The sequence below is a fragment of the Babylonia areolata genome, chromosome 26 (assembly GCF_041734735.1).
Source record: "Babylonia areolata isolate BAREFJ2019XMU chromosome 26, ASM4173473v1, whole genome shotgun sequence".
NCBI classification, from domain to species: domain Eukaryota; kingdom Metazoa; phylum Mollusca; class Gastropoda; order Neogastropoda; family Buccinidae; genus Babylonia; species Babylonia areolata.
In genome coordinates, this window is record NC_134901.1 from 33510622 (window position 1) to 33528323 (window position 17702).

General features: G+C 44.7%; 1 protein-coding gene across 2 annotated transcripts in view; it reads right to left on the minus strand.

Moving 5' to 3' along the window:
• Positions 1–13350, minus strand: part of LOC143300225 (putative aminopeptidase NPEPL1) — a 35869-nt gene extending 22519 nt beyond the window's left edge. Inside the window, exons 1-4 of one of the 2 annotated variants that reach the window (XM_076613802.1) lie at positions 13229–13350; positions 11653–11850; positions 11144–11326; positions 7988–8245 (exon numbers count right to left, since the gene is read on the minus strand). In XM_076613802.1, the coding sequence (XP_076469917.1) occupies positions 7988–8245; positions 11144–11326; positions 11653–11799 (588 nt within the window). In that variant the 5' untranslated portion in view covers positions 11800–11850; positions 13229–13350. Of the gene's footprint in view, positions 1–7987; positions 8246–11143; positions 11327–11652; positions 11851–13099 lie in introns of both variants that reach the window. The other variant, XM_076613803.1, reaches the window with a different exon arrangement.
• Positions 13351–17702: the final 4352 nt, after the last annotated feature.

The window sequence follows — 17702 nt, forward strand, 5'->3', positions numbered from 1 at the left end:
GAGAGAAAAAGACAGACGGGGAGAGGAAAATATGAATGAAACATAGATGGAGGAGAGAAAAAAATGAAAAAATCTAAATGAAAAAAGACAGACAGACAGACAGGCCGACAGTCTGTGTGGGAGAAAAAGAAAATTTTTTTGATTTTTTTAAATTTTAAACCACATGGATAGACTGACAGAAACTGAGGCAGCCATAGTGAAATAGAAAGGCAGGCAGACAATGTGTCTTGAGTGAATCTGAGAGAGAAGGTGACGTCATAGAAGTCAAATGACTCAAGTATACACCAGGGCTTGACATTAACTTCTTTTCCCACTTGTCCAGTCGGGCAAGTCACTGGAAAATTCACTTTCCCGGCCAGAATTTTCACTTGCCCAACTTCCAGAAACTTACATGCATCACCAAATGCTCACATGTGTACACACAAACAAGTAGTCAAACCCTTTTCTTTAACTGATGTTTGTTTTGTTGGATTTCACCAAAGATAACTGTTGTTTTGAACAGCCAAAATAAGTTTTATCTCAGTCTCACTAGACAAAAACTGCGTTTGGCATGTTTTTGCAGTTGACTGTCAGCCACAGAAATTAGTTCTTTTTTTAACCTCCACTGCAAACAGCAACATGCAGAGTTAAAAAGAAAAGCCAAGTGGAAAGACGTTAAACTGAAGAAGAAAAGCCAGCATTTGTACTGTGAGACAATCAATGTCAGGATTTGACAGATCCAAGTACGAATCTGTTAGATGGGGTCAACAGTTACTGTTTCTCACTTGCCTGGTAGGGCAACTCTTTTGAAAATTCTTGTGCCAGGATGGCCACACCAGGATGGGTTTCAGGGGGAGGGGGGGTGAAGGAATGAGAAGGGGGGAGGATTGTGGAGGTCATGTCTGTGTTGACTTGGTTTTAGTTATGATTCTACAGAATGGCTGTTTCCTTTTTGATTAACCAGCTTGACCTCAACACTGAGATGCGAGGGAGAGAGAGTGAGAGACTGAATGAGACAGAGAGACTGAATGAGGGAGAAAGGCAGACAGTTCACGGTCAAAGAAATGGAGGGGAGGGTGGTGGAGGGATAGCGTGGCAGTGATTTTGACAACCTTGCCAGTGAGGTGTAGGTGGGGGTGGGGGGTGGGGGAGGGGAAGATGGGCACGGCCATCCATGTAGGTTGCCCTCTTGGACTGACTACAGACAGGCCTGGCTGGCTATCATGTAATACCGACGGGCAGGTAAATGAAATGAAATGAAATTATGGTGCTTAGAGCCTCGCCGACCACTAAGGCCATCTCAAGGCTATCGCCGCGTTTAACTACTACAAGGATAAAAAAAACAAACAATTAAAACGAGTCACCACTTCAAATTTTCCACTCCAAAGTTAAAAAAAAACTTCCATAGTTTAAAACCTTCAAATCTGGTTAAAAATGTTCACTTCTTTTAAGAAGTCCATCAGCGCCCACAGAGGGACATCACGAAACAAGGTCTTCAAAGAAACCACCGTGTAATGTCTGTGTCTAACGTCATGCAGATCCCAACAGTCAAGGAGCACGTGTTTCACGGTGAGAGGCTCATCACAGGGAATACATCGAGGGGCCTCTTCCCCCTTTAACAAGAAAGAATGAGTAAAAAAAGTGTGCCCCGCACGCAGTCTGCACAGCACAGACTCCTCCTTTCTGTTCTTCACCCCCGAAGGGAGGGTCTCTTTTAGGTCTGGACGGATCTGGAAGAGCTTGTTGTCCGTCTGGGTGTTCCACTCCTCTTGCCAAAGATCCTTAACATAAGTGTTCACCTTCCGCTTCATGTCTGTGTATGGTACAAAGGATCTGGATAATTCTTTCTTTACAGCGTTCCTGGCCAGCAGGTCCGCCCTTTCGTTACCACGAATGCCAACATGTCCGGGAACCCAGGCCAACACAAACTCGTATCCTTTCTTCGTTGTGAGAGTAAAAGCTTCATAAAATTCCAGCAGTTTGGGATGAGTGATATTTCTGCAGGCGATCGCCTCCAGGGCTGACAAGGAGTCGGAAAAGATCATGAATCTCTTTTGTTTCGAAGAGAGAACCATTTTTACCGCCAGAACCAGTGCGGTCAGTTCCGCAGTGTACACTGAGCTGTCAGACAGGATGTGTTCCGTTGAGGGCCGGTCAGGAAAGGCGGGACAGAACGCAGATGCAGCGACTCCGTCCTCTGACTTGGAACCGTCAGTGAAGATACTTTGAAAAGTGGGGAATTTGTGGCAGAGTTCCGAAAAGTAAGTTCTGTAGGCCAGAGAGCTGGTGGAGTCTTTACGGTATGAGGCCAGATCGAATCGGACCTCAGGTGTTCTAAAGGTCCACGGAGGGCTGTCAGGGAACTTAGAGAAATCTGAGATGCCACCGACATCCAGATCGGCATTTTCTAAGTGCGGCTGAATGCGGAGTCCGAGAGGAGGTATGCAGTTTGGGTTGTCCTTAAATTTCTTATCGAAAGGGTTGTTGAATACAGCGTCGTAAGCAGGGTTTGTAGGTTCAGAAAACAATTTCAAATAATAGTTTAGGGTCAGCTTCAGTCTGCGGTTGGAGAGAGGCGGTTCCCCCGCCTCTGCGTACAGGCTGTGCACAGGGGTGGTGCGGAAAGCACCTAAGCTGAGACGGAGCCCTTGATGGTGTATAGGGTCCAACAGTTTCAGGTAAGACGGTCTGGCCGAGCCGTATACTACACTTCCGTAATCCAGTTTGGACCGGACCAGGGCTCTGTAGAGGTGCAAGAGAGTTCTCTTATCAGCACCCCAGTCCGTGTGTGCTACAACTCGAATGATGTTCAGGGCTTTTTGGCAAGATATTTTCAGCTGTTTAATATGGCTGAGGAAGTTCAGCTTCTGATCAAAGACGACCCCTAAAAATTTGGCTTCCTTGACCGCCGAGATGGTGGATTTTCCCAGACGGATTTCAGGGTCTGGATAGAACTGGCGAAAATTATGAAAATGAATACATTCAGTTTTGGAGGACGAAAATGTGAAGCCATTCTCCTCTGCCCAACACTGGATTTTGTTGACGCAGAGCTGAAGCCATCGCTGGATGCTGGCATACGTGCTGCCAGTTGCATACAAGGCAAAATCGTCCACGAACAGCGAGCTGTCCGATCCCTTCTGAACGGATTGAACGATGTCATTAATTTTGATGCTGAAAAGAGCCGGCGACAGGATGCTCCCTTGTGGGACACCCAGCTCCTGCTCGTGAATGTCAGACAGGGTGGTGCCGACCCTCACCTGGAATTGTCTGTCTTGCAAAAAATTGTGGATGAACTGGGGCAGGTGTCCTCGGAAGCCGAGCTTGTGCAGGTCCGAGAGGATTCCAAATTTCCAGGTGGTATCGTAAGCTTTCTCCAAGTAAAAAATATGGCCACCACATGCTGTTTGTTTACAAAGGCATTTCTTACAGTGGTTTCCAGACGAACCAGATGGCCAATAGTAGAGCGATGCTTGCGGAAACCGCACTGTTCTTTCGCCAGAAGGCTGTCGGTCTCTAGTTTCCACATCAGTCTACCGTTAACCATCTTCTCCATCAGTTTGCAGATGCAGCTGGTCAGTGCTATTGGGCGGTAGTTGGAGGGGTTCGAGGGGTCTTTTCCCGGTTTCGGCAGCGGGATTATGAGGGCTTTCCGCCAGGAGGGTGGAAAAAAGCCTGTGATCCAGATGTGGTTATAAACTTTGAGCAGGGTGTCCACACAGGTTTGGGGAAGATGCTTTAAGAGTTTATAATGGACCTTGTCCATTCCTGGACAGGAATCCGTACAGGTCTGAAGGGCAGATTTAAGTTCATTCATTGTGAAAGGAAGGTTGTAATTCTCTGTGTTATCGGAAGAGAAGTTACAGGGTGTTTTTTCTGACAGGTTTTTGGTTTTAAGAAACCGAGCAGATTTGTTAGCAGATCTCGAGTTCTGTTCAATTGTGGAGGCAAGCAAATTGGCAACTGCTTTCTTCTCTGTGACCAGAGTGTCTGAAAGTTTAAGATGATGAAAGGTTGGGCATACGTTTTTGCCCTTAATTCTTTTTAAAACCCTCCACACTTTCTTCTTGGGTGTGTTGGAGGTTAAGGAAGAGCAAAAATCTCTCCATGACTTTCTCTGGCTCTTTTTAAAAACATACCTGGCTTTTGCCCTCAGCTGTTGATGGGTTCGAACGCTATCGGTCTCCGAAAGACGCGTCGCTGCGCTCTCTTCCGAGACTTACGGGCCTCCCGACATTCCGCGTTAAACCAGGGCGTTCTTGGCACCTGAGGCTTGAGGTAGATGATGGGACTGCTGCTTTGGCGCAATCTAAAACGATCCGAGTCAGAGTGTCAGCAGGGTCCTTGCTTTTCAATACTGTTTCTTCCTGCAGCTCCGCTCTTATCTTCCTGGTAAAAATTCCCCAGTCTGCTTTGTCATAGTTCAGGCGGTCAGGCAAAGAGTCACCTTCTCCATCTGTGGGGCGGAGGACGACAGGAAAGTGGTCACTCCCGTGCAGATCGTCGTGCACTTTCCACTCGTAGTCCAGGACCAACGATGGATCGCAGACCGACAGATCTAAACACGAGAGCTTTCCAGAGGACAGATGAAGGTAAGTGGGAGACTTGTCGTTAAGACAGCACAAGTCCATATCGGAAAGAAGGTTTTCCAAGAGAAGACCTCGGGCTGATGTCATCTCACTTCCCCAGAGCGGGGAGTGTCCACTGAAGTCGCCCAACAGTAAAAACGGACGTGGGAGCTGGTCGACCAGGTTCATGAGGTCCTGCCTCAGAACACGGACGGCAGGAGGAAGGTACAGAGAGCAGACAGTGATGGTTTTCTCAAGTGTGACTCTGACTGCCACCACCTGTAAAGGGGTGCTTAACGGAACTGTACTGTATAAAAGGGACTTGTGTATAAAAAGAACGACACCTCCCGTCAATCCCTCTTGCTTCGGTTGAGCGGGTTTAAAAACGGAGTTAAAACCAGAGAGAGATAAAACCTTGCCATCTCTTTGCAGAGTCTCCTGCAGCGCCAGCACTGAAGGTTTCAAAGCACAACAAAGCAGCTGAAGTTCCTGTATATTGGCGAAGAACCCCCGGATGTTCCAGTGGATCACTGCCATTAAAAAGGTTTAAAAAAGTAAAGCAGCAGCCTAATCCATCGCTACCTCCTGCTCCTCTGCTTGCGGTGGCTCAAGGTCGGCCAAGATCGAGTACTTGTTTTTCGAATTTAATTTTTCTGATTCTGACCAAGTAGGAATATCCACCACCTCGGCTCTTCCCGATCCCGCAACCGTCCCCTCCTTGAGTTTTGGAGGTACGGGGGGTTTCTGGCCACTTCTGCCAGCCCGAGGGCCAGGCAGACGAGAGGCGGGGCGAGGGGGTCCGGGGGGTGGGGTGGGGCGGGAGGCCTCCGCCCGAGGCTTTCCGCTCCCGCCCAGCAGCCCCTGAGGACTGCCGCACAGGATGGGAAGGGGTGGACACGGCGCCTCCACCCAAGGCCAACGGTTCTGACAAGGTAGGCACGTCGTCCGTCTGCGTCCCTGTGGACGTCGTCTGGACTGCGACGTCAACCATCCTGGGTCTGACAACAGAGGCGTAAGACGCCTTAGGCGACGCAGCCTCCACCTGTTTCCTTGCCTCAAAGAATGATATCTTCTTTTCTGTCTTCACCTTCTGGATTTCCTTTTCCTTTCTCCAGGCGGGGCAGTCTTTCGATGAGGACGGGTGGCCGCCTCCGCAGTTTGCACAACGGGCTGGACTGACGCATTCGCCCTGGTGCGCCGTCTTTGAACAGGTGCCACACGCCTCTTCCTCCTTGCATCGGTCTCTCACGTGTCCAAATTTCTGGCATTTGAAACATCTTAGAGGGGACGGCATGTACAGGCTTACACTCACCATCAGGTATCCGACTCGAATATCCTTGGGGACATTTGGGCAGCAGAAGGTGAGGAAGAATGTGTTGGTCGGGACTCTGTCCGACCCCTTCTTCACCATCACCCTGTACACGTCGGTCACTCCCTGAGAGGACAACTCGCTCTTGATTTCTGCTTCAGACACTCCTCTCAACTCCGGGCATCTGATAACCCCCTTTGAGCAGTTGAGACCTTTGTGAGGGGAAACCCTCACCGCCCTATCCACAAAAGTGGTTGCCTTGAGCAGAAGCTGTGTCTGCCTTTTAGATTCTGTCTCCACTAAAAACGCTCCGCTCCTCAGCCTCTTGATGGATTTCAGCGATCCCGCCAGACACTGGAAGCCCTTCTGGATAGCGAAGGGGCTGAGAGCCGACAAGGGCTTGTCGTCATCAGCGCCCTCCATCACAAGCCACAACGGCCAAAATCCAGAGGTCTCAACGACCTCCGAATCTGAGTCCGAATCGTCTGTTCCTTTTCTTCTTTTTGCGAGTTTAGGGGGGTTTATTTGTTTAGAATTCATGTTTAAATAATTGTATATTCATCCCTCCCTTACCCACCCACCATGGGGTCAAACTTAGGGGCCAGGGTCAAGGGAACACCAGCTTGACCCCTTCCAGGTTTCGGGAGGGATACACGACCAACAGCCTAACTCCAACGTGTTCCACCCCGATCATGCCCAGCTCCCGGGGACAGGGAACCGAGCACTACGGGGGTTATCTTCGTTAGCCTCTAAACTGCCAGTCTTGACCCAGCCCCACGAAGGGGTAGCCGATTGACACACACGGGCCAATGTGTGCCGCCTGTCTTAGGAGAGGTCCGAGCCAAAGGGATGTGTTGACAGCAGTGTGCTCTCTCAATCCCCAGGATCTCATTCCCATCCATCACAGGTCGCACTGCACGGCACACACGGTGGGCCTGAAGAAGGCCACAGAGAAAAAAGAATGTGGAAAAGAAGGCTTGATGGGGAGCTGAGGACAGAAAAGAGGCGGTAAAAAGAAGAACAGAGAATAGCGAAAGGGACAGTGGGTCACGTTTAGTTTGGGCCTCACTCACGACCTGTTCGGCATGGGAAGCCCTATCAGGGGCATCAGTACAAAAACCACCACTTATTCAGCCCTAACAGCTACGATGGCTATGTAGGCTGTCAATTAAGACCTGGGACCAGAGCAGCAAAACCCCAAGAAGCACTGATGCCCCCACCGACATAGCTTGCTCGATCACTGGCCACTAAGCCTCCCGACCACGACAAGGTAGTGACCCTCCCGGGAGAGGGTCAAGAGAACACCAGCCTGACCCCCTCCAGGTTTCGGGAGGGACGGGCAGGTGCTGGCAGTGAACTTTTCACTTTCCTCCAAATAACCCATCGCCACGCCAGGAGCGTCAAAACTCCCACTTTGTTGTTGTGACCAGAAAACTCTGGTTGGCCAAAATATTTTTTTCTTTCCTCATAAGTTGTACTGAAATCTATTTTCGCGTACTGGTGTATTCTAAGTCAAAATGATGTACAAATTACCCCAAAACGGTACTGGTAAACTGGTCTGTCATGAAGCAAACTCTGTTTTCTGTTTTTCTGTCTGTTTAAAGTGGAACAACATTAGAGTACGTTGCGACGTGATTTTTTTAGTTGTGATGTGATGGGCGGAAGATGAACTATGCTATAAGAAAAATTACCATTGGCTCTCCAAAAAATAGCAACCAATGGCAGATCACCTTTTAGAGCTGCATGATAACTCTCTTTTTCCGGTGACCACTTGTCACAGTCAGACTCAAAACATCGTCTGCTAGAGGAAGAGTGTCAGCCGATCGGTATCAGGAGCGTGATGGATATTTTTGAAAACAAAACATGCTAGTCTTGGAAAATATAACTTGCCCGGTCGGGCTAGTTTGGTAAGGGCAATACTTGCCCGACACGATGATCTACTTGCCCCGGGCAGTCGGGCAGCCGTTAATGTCGAGCCCTGATACACACATCCCTGAGAAAGTCAGAAGCAGACGACCAGTCTGCAAACCAGAGAGACACAAAGAGGAGAAACCACACGGACACTCACAGAGACAGACACAGAGACGGAAAAGTATACATGTTCCAACAAACACGTCACCATGGGACCCCTGACCTCTACAAATGCGTCTGTGTGCATCTCGGAGCACGGCATGTCCGTGATCTTGGCAGCCAGGCGCACACCCTCGCTGGCTGCTGTGAGGGCCTGGATGTCTTCAGGAGTCAGGGTCTCCTCCTTTCCTGGCCCCACCAGCACTACCTCCACCATCACCACACGGGGCTCATCCGACATGTTGCTTTTGCCCGAGTACAGGGGGAAGGCACGGGCGATGGCACAGGCGGAGGCAAAGAGATCAGCACGTTCACATACCAGCTGTGGACAGAAATCAGAATTCAAAATGTTTTTATTCAAGGATTAAGATTTTATGCATGCCCTATTCTTCCATATTATTTTTTTTGTCCTTGCTAATCTACATCCATTACATATATTTGTATTTGTATTGTTTTTTTATCACAACAGATTTCTCTGTGTGAAATTCGGGCTGCTCTCCCCAGGGAGAGCGCGTCACTACACTACAGCGCCACCCATTTTTTGTGTGTTTTTTTTCCTGTGTGCAGTTTTATTTGTTTTTCCTATCGAAGTGGATTTTTCTACAGAATTTTTGCCAGGAACAACCCTTTTGTTGTTGTGGGTTCTTTTAGGTGCACTAAGTGCATGCTGCACATGGGAACTCGGTTTATCGTCTCATCCGAATGACTAGCGTCCAGACCACCACTCAAGGTCTAATGGAGGGGGAGAAAATATCGGTGGCTGAGCTGTGATTTGAACCAGCGCGCTCAGATTCTCTTGCTTCCTAGGCAGACGTGTTACCTCTAGGCCATCACTCCACTGTGATGGAAGAGGAAGAATGACAGAACAACATGCATGATGAACACACACACAAATTCACAGGCATATAGGAGAGTGAGAGAGAGGGGTGTGGTGAGAGAGAGAGGGAGAGGGAGAGAGGGAGGGAGGGAAGTGGTAGAGAGAAAGTTTGCTAAACATGAACAACATTGTATCATGAAGAAACATTTCAAAACATGACAGCATTAGACATCCACCCACCCATTCAGATGCAAACATACCACTGCACAAGTATACAAAAAACAACAACAAATAATTAAATCATTCAATTCCTTCACTAAAAAAACCCCACCAAATACTAATTAGTAATAAATGATGACAAACCCCTTGAAATGACAATGAGCAGATCAATAAAACAGTCCACCACAGTGCAGCATTCAGAGAACAGAGAACAGAGCCAGGAGGCCGTGGTTTCCCCTTCTCTGTGGTCCTGGACTGCAGCTCCAACGTACATGTATCATGGATGGGCTTCTTCTGTGTGGCCATTCTTACCCCACCATTTCCATTTCACAATTGGGAATGTGCATGCTGGGTACATGCTGGGTATGTTCCTGTTTGTGTTTCCATTACCCACTGAACACTGACATTGATTACAGCACCTTCAGCATATGATCTTCTGCATGTGTATACACATGAATAGTTTTGAGGCACAAGCAAGTATGCATAATCATGATGACCTGGGAGACTGAAAAAAAAACCAAACCCACCTTAGCTCACCAGGTGATGCAACCACGATTCAAACCCGATTCACAGATTGAAAGTCAACCAACCCATGGCCATTGCGCTCCTTGGTTTTGGGATAATACCCCATCAAAAGTTATCACTTTGAGATTGATGTACCCTGACCAGCTCTTACTCAGGACTGATTATGCTGTAAGTTCAAACAGGAAGACTGAGTTAGTAAGTCTACACTTAGTGTCATCCATTTCACAGATGTTATCTTTGAAAATGTTGCTAAAATTTTCAAACCATCACTGCAGGTTTTGTTATTCCCTGGAGAGAAAGACAGCATCCAGTTGTGTCATACTGCCCTAAACCAAACTGATTCTTGGTATTGACACCAACCCCTAAACCTTACCATCAGGAAGAGATGATGAAAAAAAATCCTAACAAATTGAAACTTTCATAATTTTCACTAACACACTATAGACTACACTCTCTCTCTTTGATTCAATGTGATGATAACAATAACTGTGGCCACCATGACTGATAAAGAGTTAGTACTTGCAGAGATTGCACTAACTTATGTTTCTCCTTTGTGACCTTGTAGTAAAAACATGACCATCATTCACAGTATTCTTTCCTGAAGATCTAGCAGCTTTTCTTTTTGTCTTTATTTTTGCAGCATGTCATACTCTCCATCTCCATCTCCATCAGTCTCACACATTCACTGGTGACAGACAGCCATCTTTTGAGTGATTCTAACAAAGTGTGAAATTTATTTAGGATCCTGTCATTCGTCTCTCAAGGCCTAGCAAAAAAGAATTCTAATCATGTCACACCTCTTTTGCATCAGTTACACTGGCTTTCTATAGAGTCCCGCATTCACCATAAACTAGCGTCTCTTGCCTTCCAACATTTTGGTGAATCTCTTCCCCTGTATCTCTCCTCTGTGCTGGAAATGTACGAACCATGTAGATCCTGTTTTGAACTGTTACTTAAAGTCCCAAGAACTAATTTAAAATGTGCAGGGAAAAGGTCTTTTAGGGCTCAAGTACCCCAAATTTGGAATTCTTTGCCATTGTCCCTCAGAAATGCTTCTGATCTCCAGACCTTAAAGTCAGATCCACAAACATTTCTGTACTCAGCATGATGGATAGTCCAAAGTCTGTTCGCCACATGGAGTTTTATGCTAGAGATATTTATACTCAGGTAATCCTGTTTTAGTGCAGTTGATATATTTAATGTGTCTGGGCGAACACGTGTGTGTGTGTGTGTGTGTGTGTGCGTGCACACGCATGAGTGTGCGTGCACATGTGTGTGTGTCTAAAAAATGTGTGTTTTTAAGGAATGTATTTCTTTTTAATCTAGGCATTATTTACTTGATATTTTTATTGTTTGGTAACTCATGCTTTTTTTATTCATTCTGTAAACACACTGGACTGAGCTGTTGTAATGTTTTATTCTATGTTTATATCTGGCTCGATGATGTAAGGCGCTTTGAGCAGCATTAGTACTGGATATCGCACCACAGAAAAGTTATGAATTATTTTATGTTGGGTTTATGCCAAGGTCAGGTAACTTCTCCCATCATTCTTTCTTTCTTCAAAGGTACTGTGACCAATATTTCTGACTGAATATGAAATGCTTTAACCACTTGTATGTTGAAACCATCACCCTTAACAATAACACTCTAATACCCACCACAATGAACTCCTCTCCCCCAACCAAGATGCTCTTGACAATCTTGGTGAGGTGGTGAGCCCGTGATGGTGTATTGTGTCGACTACATTTCGACGGCAGAGCAGCCACTGTGGCACTTTGAAACCACAGCGAGCAGGAGTCTGTGGGGGATGGGTGAAGGGTTGCCACACCGTTGTAAAACATCTGGAGGAGAAGAGGAAAAAGAAAGCTGATCATAGCATGCCTGAGACTGTCAAAGCTGACATGAACTAGTGCTTAGTGTTTTCATTCCTTTTTAATAAATCTTATCTATAATTTGGATGTAAAACATAATTGCTATTATTTTATAATAACTTCCATTTCCCAAGAAAGAATCAAATATTCTTGATTCTTGAATGTGTGTGTGTGTGTGTGTGTGTGTGTGTGTGCGTGCGAGATATCCTGTCTGTAGTATATGTGAAAAATGTGTATGTGTGTTAAACAATCATCATATCATGTCTATTGACAATAACATGATTTCACACCATTACCTCGAAGTCCACACGATTCCCAAACTTGACCTTGATGTCTTCAAAGTTCAGCAAGTTCAGGTGTTTCACCTGCCCCACAACCAGAACTCCGTGTGCGGCTGGGTCAGACGGAGTCAGCGTGCCTGAGAATTTCAGCGTGGCAGCCATCTTTAACTAGGAGAAGAACTTTCCCCACCGGCTTGCACAGAGTTTTCCGTTCTGAGACATGGAGACCAAAGTTTGGGTGCACATTTTGTTAGGCCAGCTTCAATTTGTAAGAGTCAAAACTTCTACAAAAAACACCAACACCTCCCTTCTGACAACCTTCCCCTCACCCCCACCACCCTGTGGCAGTACTCAGTACAGCACTGACAGTCTCTCTACTGTTCATAAGAAATTATGGCAGACTCCTGACTTGTGGCAAGACAAAGACAGCAGATTATTAATATTGTGCTGTGTGGTGGGTTTTTTTTTTTTTTTTAATAATTTTTTTGTTATTCCTTCACTTCAGTGTTTATATATGCATGTTTTTAAACATTGGTTTCTTCATTGTGCAGGTGCATGTTTTATATGGAAAGGTGCTTTGTAAATTAAATAATTATTATTTTCATAAATTTATCAACTGAAGAATGGTGCCTTGGAGCAATGAGTGTCCTCAGTTTTATAACCATTCCCTTTCAATAAAAATAAAATTCACAACAATTGAACAAACATATTCCAAACAATTACAACAAATATCAGAACTGCTTCTGAAATCAATAAATTGTTTGGTGAAGACAATGGCAATATAATTATACATACATACATACATACATACATACATATATATATATATATATATATATATATATATATATATATATATATATATATCCACATTTCTTCCCCTGTACTTATCCCTTTATAAGATGAAAAAACTTGTAAACTGGTCAATAAGATTGCGATATACTACATTTCTTCCCCTCCACTCTTTGACTAGCTTACTTTACCGTTTACATCTCTTGAATGGGGAGAAGGGGAAGAAATGATATATTGCAATGTCATTTGAACAAATTTACGATTTTCCGTCTGTGAAACAAAACTGAATGGAAAGAACACAGAGGAAGAAATGTGGATATCTGCCCCACAGTCATCATAATACAATGAACAAGGGCTACAAACGTTATCATGGATAGCAGGTCGGCATGCCATGTGCTCTACTCTGATGCTACGTCTCCTACGGAGTATAGTGCTTACAGAGTCGTGCATCTGGGGTGAGTGACAAAGAATCGGTCGAGAGGAAGACTAGCTCTTTCCGCTGGAAACATAATAGAATTTGTATCCTATCAACCCCTCGTTCAAAGCTGACTTTATTACTTATTTTTAGACATACCAACACACAATGAACACAGACTGTGAGATACACACGGGAGTCAAACTTAAGAACAATGAATCTGACAACAGGAACATAATGTTTTGTTCAAGTTACCTGGAACGCGCCCAGTAGGTGTTGTAAATGAACCTATGGACGACAAAATAAGACACATAAACTGTTTTTTTAATAATGTAATTGTTTAACTGACAACCAGACTTATCATGCGCTAACTTGCATACTCACGAGTTCTTTCCGGATACCGGAGGAAGTACCTGTTTGCCTGGGGCAAGGGAGGTAAGAAGTGGAAAGCCAAACGAGCTGCCATGTGCGCAAAACGAATCCTGGTTTTTCAATTATACACTTGGTTTTGTTAACAAAAAAGGGTGGGATAGATTGATACAAATAAATAAGCGTTCATTGTGTTTTACATGCAATGAGTATGTTATTTCTCCAGATAGTGTGAACATCTGAAAAATAGTGGATCAGGTTTAAAAATAGCAGTTAAAACATTGTGAAACAAGGAATACCTGGAGAACATAAGAGATATGAGCTAAAATCAAAGCAAAATTCCCACTGCTGCCATCCTACAAATATTGCAGATGTTGCAATTCAATGTCAATCCAGTGCTTCATTTTTTTAATTTCGAATCCAGTTTTTCCTAAATCCGTATCACAGCTTCACACCAGTATTTCTTTTAACGAGCAAATCTTTCAAACGAGAGTTAAGAAGCACAAGAATGAGATAAGATACATTAGAAAAAAAAGAAAAGAAAAGAAATCCCGCTGTCTGACGCATTTCAGTCATGACTTTCACTAAGAGTCGATGACATAAAATAGTCACTGATGACACTGTGGGTTCAAAATTGTCGTCTGCAACGTATGCCGCTGAGTTTCTGTAAACGCTCATGCAGTGCTTGACCACGCAATTGGATATTGCCATTATGTATAAAAACATGATGATCATACATTCAGAAGGAAATTAAACAATCACGAATCATTGTTCTACAGTAACGAAACAATTCATCTCCAACTGTGCAAATATTTTGCATGGTAAACAACTGCGAATAACACGTTGAAAGTTTGTTAATTGTTGTTTCCCTTGAAACGTTGCCACTGTAGAAAAGACAGAGGAAGTGAATGACAAATCTGTCAATGAAAACAAAACATAATTTGTTTACACACCAAGAAGTCTTGTACATATACCTGTTCATATTATTATCGATTATTGCAATTAAGGGACGGAACTCTTTTCTTCTTCTAACCCCACTCCCATCCCTCTTGTTAGCAAAAGAAATGAAAAAGATCGGAAAACAAAATAAGAATACGACGAAAACTGTTTCTCGTGCGCGCGCGCGCGCGCGCGTGTGTGTGTGAATTTCTTTATCTTAAAAACGACAACAAACATTTAAAACAAAAAAAACGATGAAACGACTCTCTGTTTCCTTTTCTTTGTTACGCTGCTGGTCAGGCATCTGCTTGGCAGATGTGGTGTAGCGTATATGGTTTTGTCCGAACGCAGTGACGCCTCCTTGAGCTACTGAAACTGAAACTTCAAATCGAGAAATAAGAAGAAGAAGAAGAAGACCCCAACACCTTTTGCAATTGCAGTCTACAAACGTGTGACAGGGAATCGTACTTCTGGCCAATCTGTACGATGATGGTGTTTGCCAGTGGTCAGAACAGCTCTGGGGACTTCCCAGCAGCCATTGTCGCCAGCCAACTTTGCCAAATGTGCGCCATTTCTTTCTGGAAATAAGGAATGAACTGGGGGAGAAGGGGTGGGGGGGAAGGGATAATGAATGGATGGGAAGCACTTTTTTCTTGTTCCCCAAAGAAATGAGGTGTTGCCAGTGATGGAACAGGGACAACAGTCCTGCTCCTGGGGACTGGGGACTGAGTGAACTGGGATGTGTGCCAGTACAGTGTGTGCAGTTTGTTCCGTCTCTTTTTCTTTCTCTTTTCTTTCTTCGTTTCTTTCCGCTGTTTTTTTTTTTTTTTTTTTTTTTTTTCTTCTTTGAGTTTCGCAGCAGAGAGCCAGAATGTATGCAGTGGCTGTCTTTCTTTCTGACCTTCTTTTTTTTTTCTTTTGGCTTTTTATTCTTCCTTCTTTCGGCTTCTTTTCTTTCCCTCTTTCTTCAGTTCTCAGTCTTTCACTCCTTCCTGAATTCAGTTTATTCCTCCCTTCTTTCTTGAGAATGAACAAGAAAAGGAGAACTGTGATTTCTGCACTCTCAGTTATATTTTTGTTGTTGTTGTTGTTGTTCAGTGGGGGTCACGTTATCATAATTCACGAGACCCGGCGTAATAGGCAATGATTCCAACGGGTTCCCAGAAAGAGAACGCTTCTGTGGAGCACTGATTACAACAAACACGGTAACCGTGAACAGAACACTTCAGCGGAGTCAGTAGTGAAGACAACGAGCACGGTAAGGAGAACGCTTTAGAAGAGCTTTGAATACAACACTTACGGTACTAAACAGAACGCTCACATATGGAGCTGTGAATACATCACTGACATTCGATAAACAGAACAGTCTAGTGACTGCAACACATAATTGTGATAACTTGGACATGTCGCTTCAGATTACAGCTGAATACGGTAACCTGGGTGCTCTAGTGCATTGAGCATCAAATACAACACATTCACAGTGTCAGAAAGCTGAATGATTCAGTGGAACATTTAGTATAACACATATGGTAAACAGAGAGATACAGTTGAGCTTTGAATACAATACATACGGTAAACAATGTTTCAGTGGAGCGTTGAAACTTGAACAATTATGCAAGAAAAGTAGACAGAAGGTAAACACTAATAAGTGATAACGCTTCAGTGAAGGACATACATGGCTTTGTTTGGGAGGGTGGAGGGGGCGGAGGTGAGGTGGGTGGGGGCAGGGGGGCGGAGGGGGGTGGGGGTATAAGTAGGCGCCTGGCACTGTATCAAAGTATACCTTTCTTTGTTGGTTTATTTACTTATCTATTGATTTGTTTGTTTGATCAGGTATTCCGCGTGTTGTTTATTTGTGCTGACAAGTCATCTTCCTGTTTTCTTTCCCCTGTGTGTGTGTGTGTGTGTGTGTGTGTGTGTGTGTGTGTGTGTGTGTGTGTGTGTGTGTGTCTGTGTCTGTGTCTGTGTCTGTGTCTGTGTGTGTGTGTGTGTGTGTTTCAGTTTTGCGCTGCCTTTTTCCCCCCCTTTTTTTTTCTTTCTTTCTTTTCTTTCCTCCCATTCCGACGTTCATTTACTCCTACCTTTATCATTCTTCTCCTGTTATAATGTTTACCGAAGGCAAGACCCATTTTTCCTGGTTTGACATGCATGCCTTTTTAATGTTTTGAAAGCTGCCACACAGTGGTGAGCGGAAATTGTATCTGATTTATTCATTTGTTTGATCACCTTAATTTCCCCTTTTGCCAGAGGTGAGCGGCGGAGAGAAGAAGAGGAATGACAGAGGGGAGCGCGGGTGGGTGGGGGGATGGTGGTGGTGGTGGTGACACGATCCAGAAAACATGATTGACGGCAGCTGGATGGTGAAATGAGAAACGTGAGTGCAGAGAGGGGAAAGAAGAACATGTGGAGGGAGACTGAAACACCGTCAACAACGTAGCAAGAGAAAAATAAAGAAATGGGAGTGCTGGTGCATTTCACATTCTCTTACAATTCTCTTACAACAAGTCTGCATTCTCCTCATACGCGCACATTTACAGATGCACACACACCAAGCCCATATTAATACGCTCCCGTGCGTGCCCGCCATACAAGTGTGCACACGCACGGATACAGTGCACCACACACACACACACACACACACACGCACGCACGCACGCACACACACACACACACACACACACACACACACACACACACCGTCTGATGTAATATAACTAAATGAACAGATTCCCTCTCCGTCACATGTGCCCGCCTCCCTCACTCCATCCCACTCTCTGTCTGTCTGTCTGCCTCTGTTTGTCTGTCTGTCTCTCTGCCGTCTCTCTCTCTCTCTCTCTCTCTCTCCTTATATCTGTCTGTCTGTCTCACCTCTCACATAATGTCGTTTTGATGTGAGCCAACAGTTTGTTCGTTTTGACGAAATATCGCGTTTGTCTTGTTGCTGCTTGTGTTCTTTATATACATGGGTGTCCCCAAAAAACTGAACCGCTTTTTGACAAGTATTTTCTCAGTGACAGAGAAACCGAATTCACTGAAAATTTTCACACAATAATCTTAGGGTATCACCAATAAGTCTGCAAAATATCTAAAAGTTCGGACGCAAATTAACCGAGTATTGTCAAATTCAAAACAGCATATCAAAAAGTCCAATATCAGAGCTGTGCAATGTGACCTTCATCGTGTTCATGCCAGCTGCCAGGTGTTGGCATCTGTCAATCAGTGTCAGTCTAAAAATAGCGTGTCTGGGTGTCAAGTCAGTTCATTTCTTTAAAAAAAATTTTTTTTTTAATTGTCATCTCTATCCAAAATCAGTTCTGTCCAAAGTTTCAGTTTGAAAGGATCAACCATGCCTGTGAGTGAAAGTGATAAGGTTACCATTGAAAACTGTTTCAAGGAGAAAGTGAGTTTTCTTCTCATATTGAATTTTTTGACATGCTGTTTTGAATTTGACAATACTCGCTTGATTTGCGTCCGAACTTTTCTATAGTTTGCAGACTTGTTGATGATACCCTAAGGTTATTGTGTGAAAATTTTTCAATGAATTCGGTTT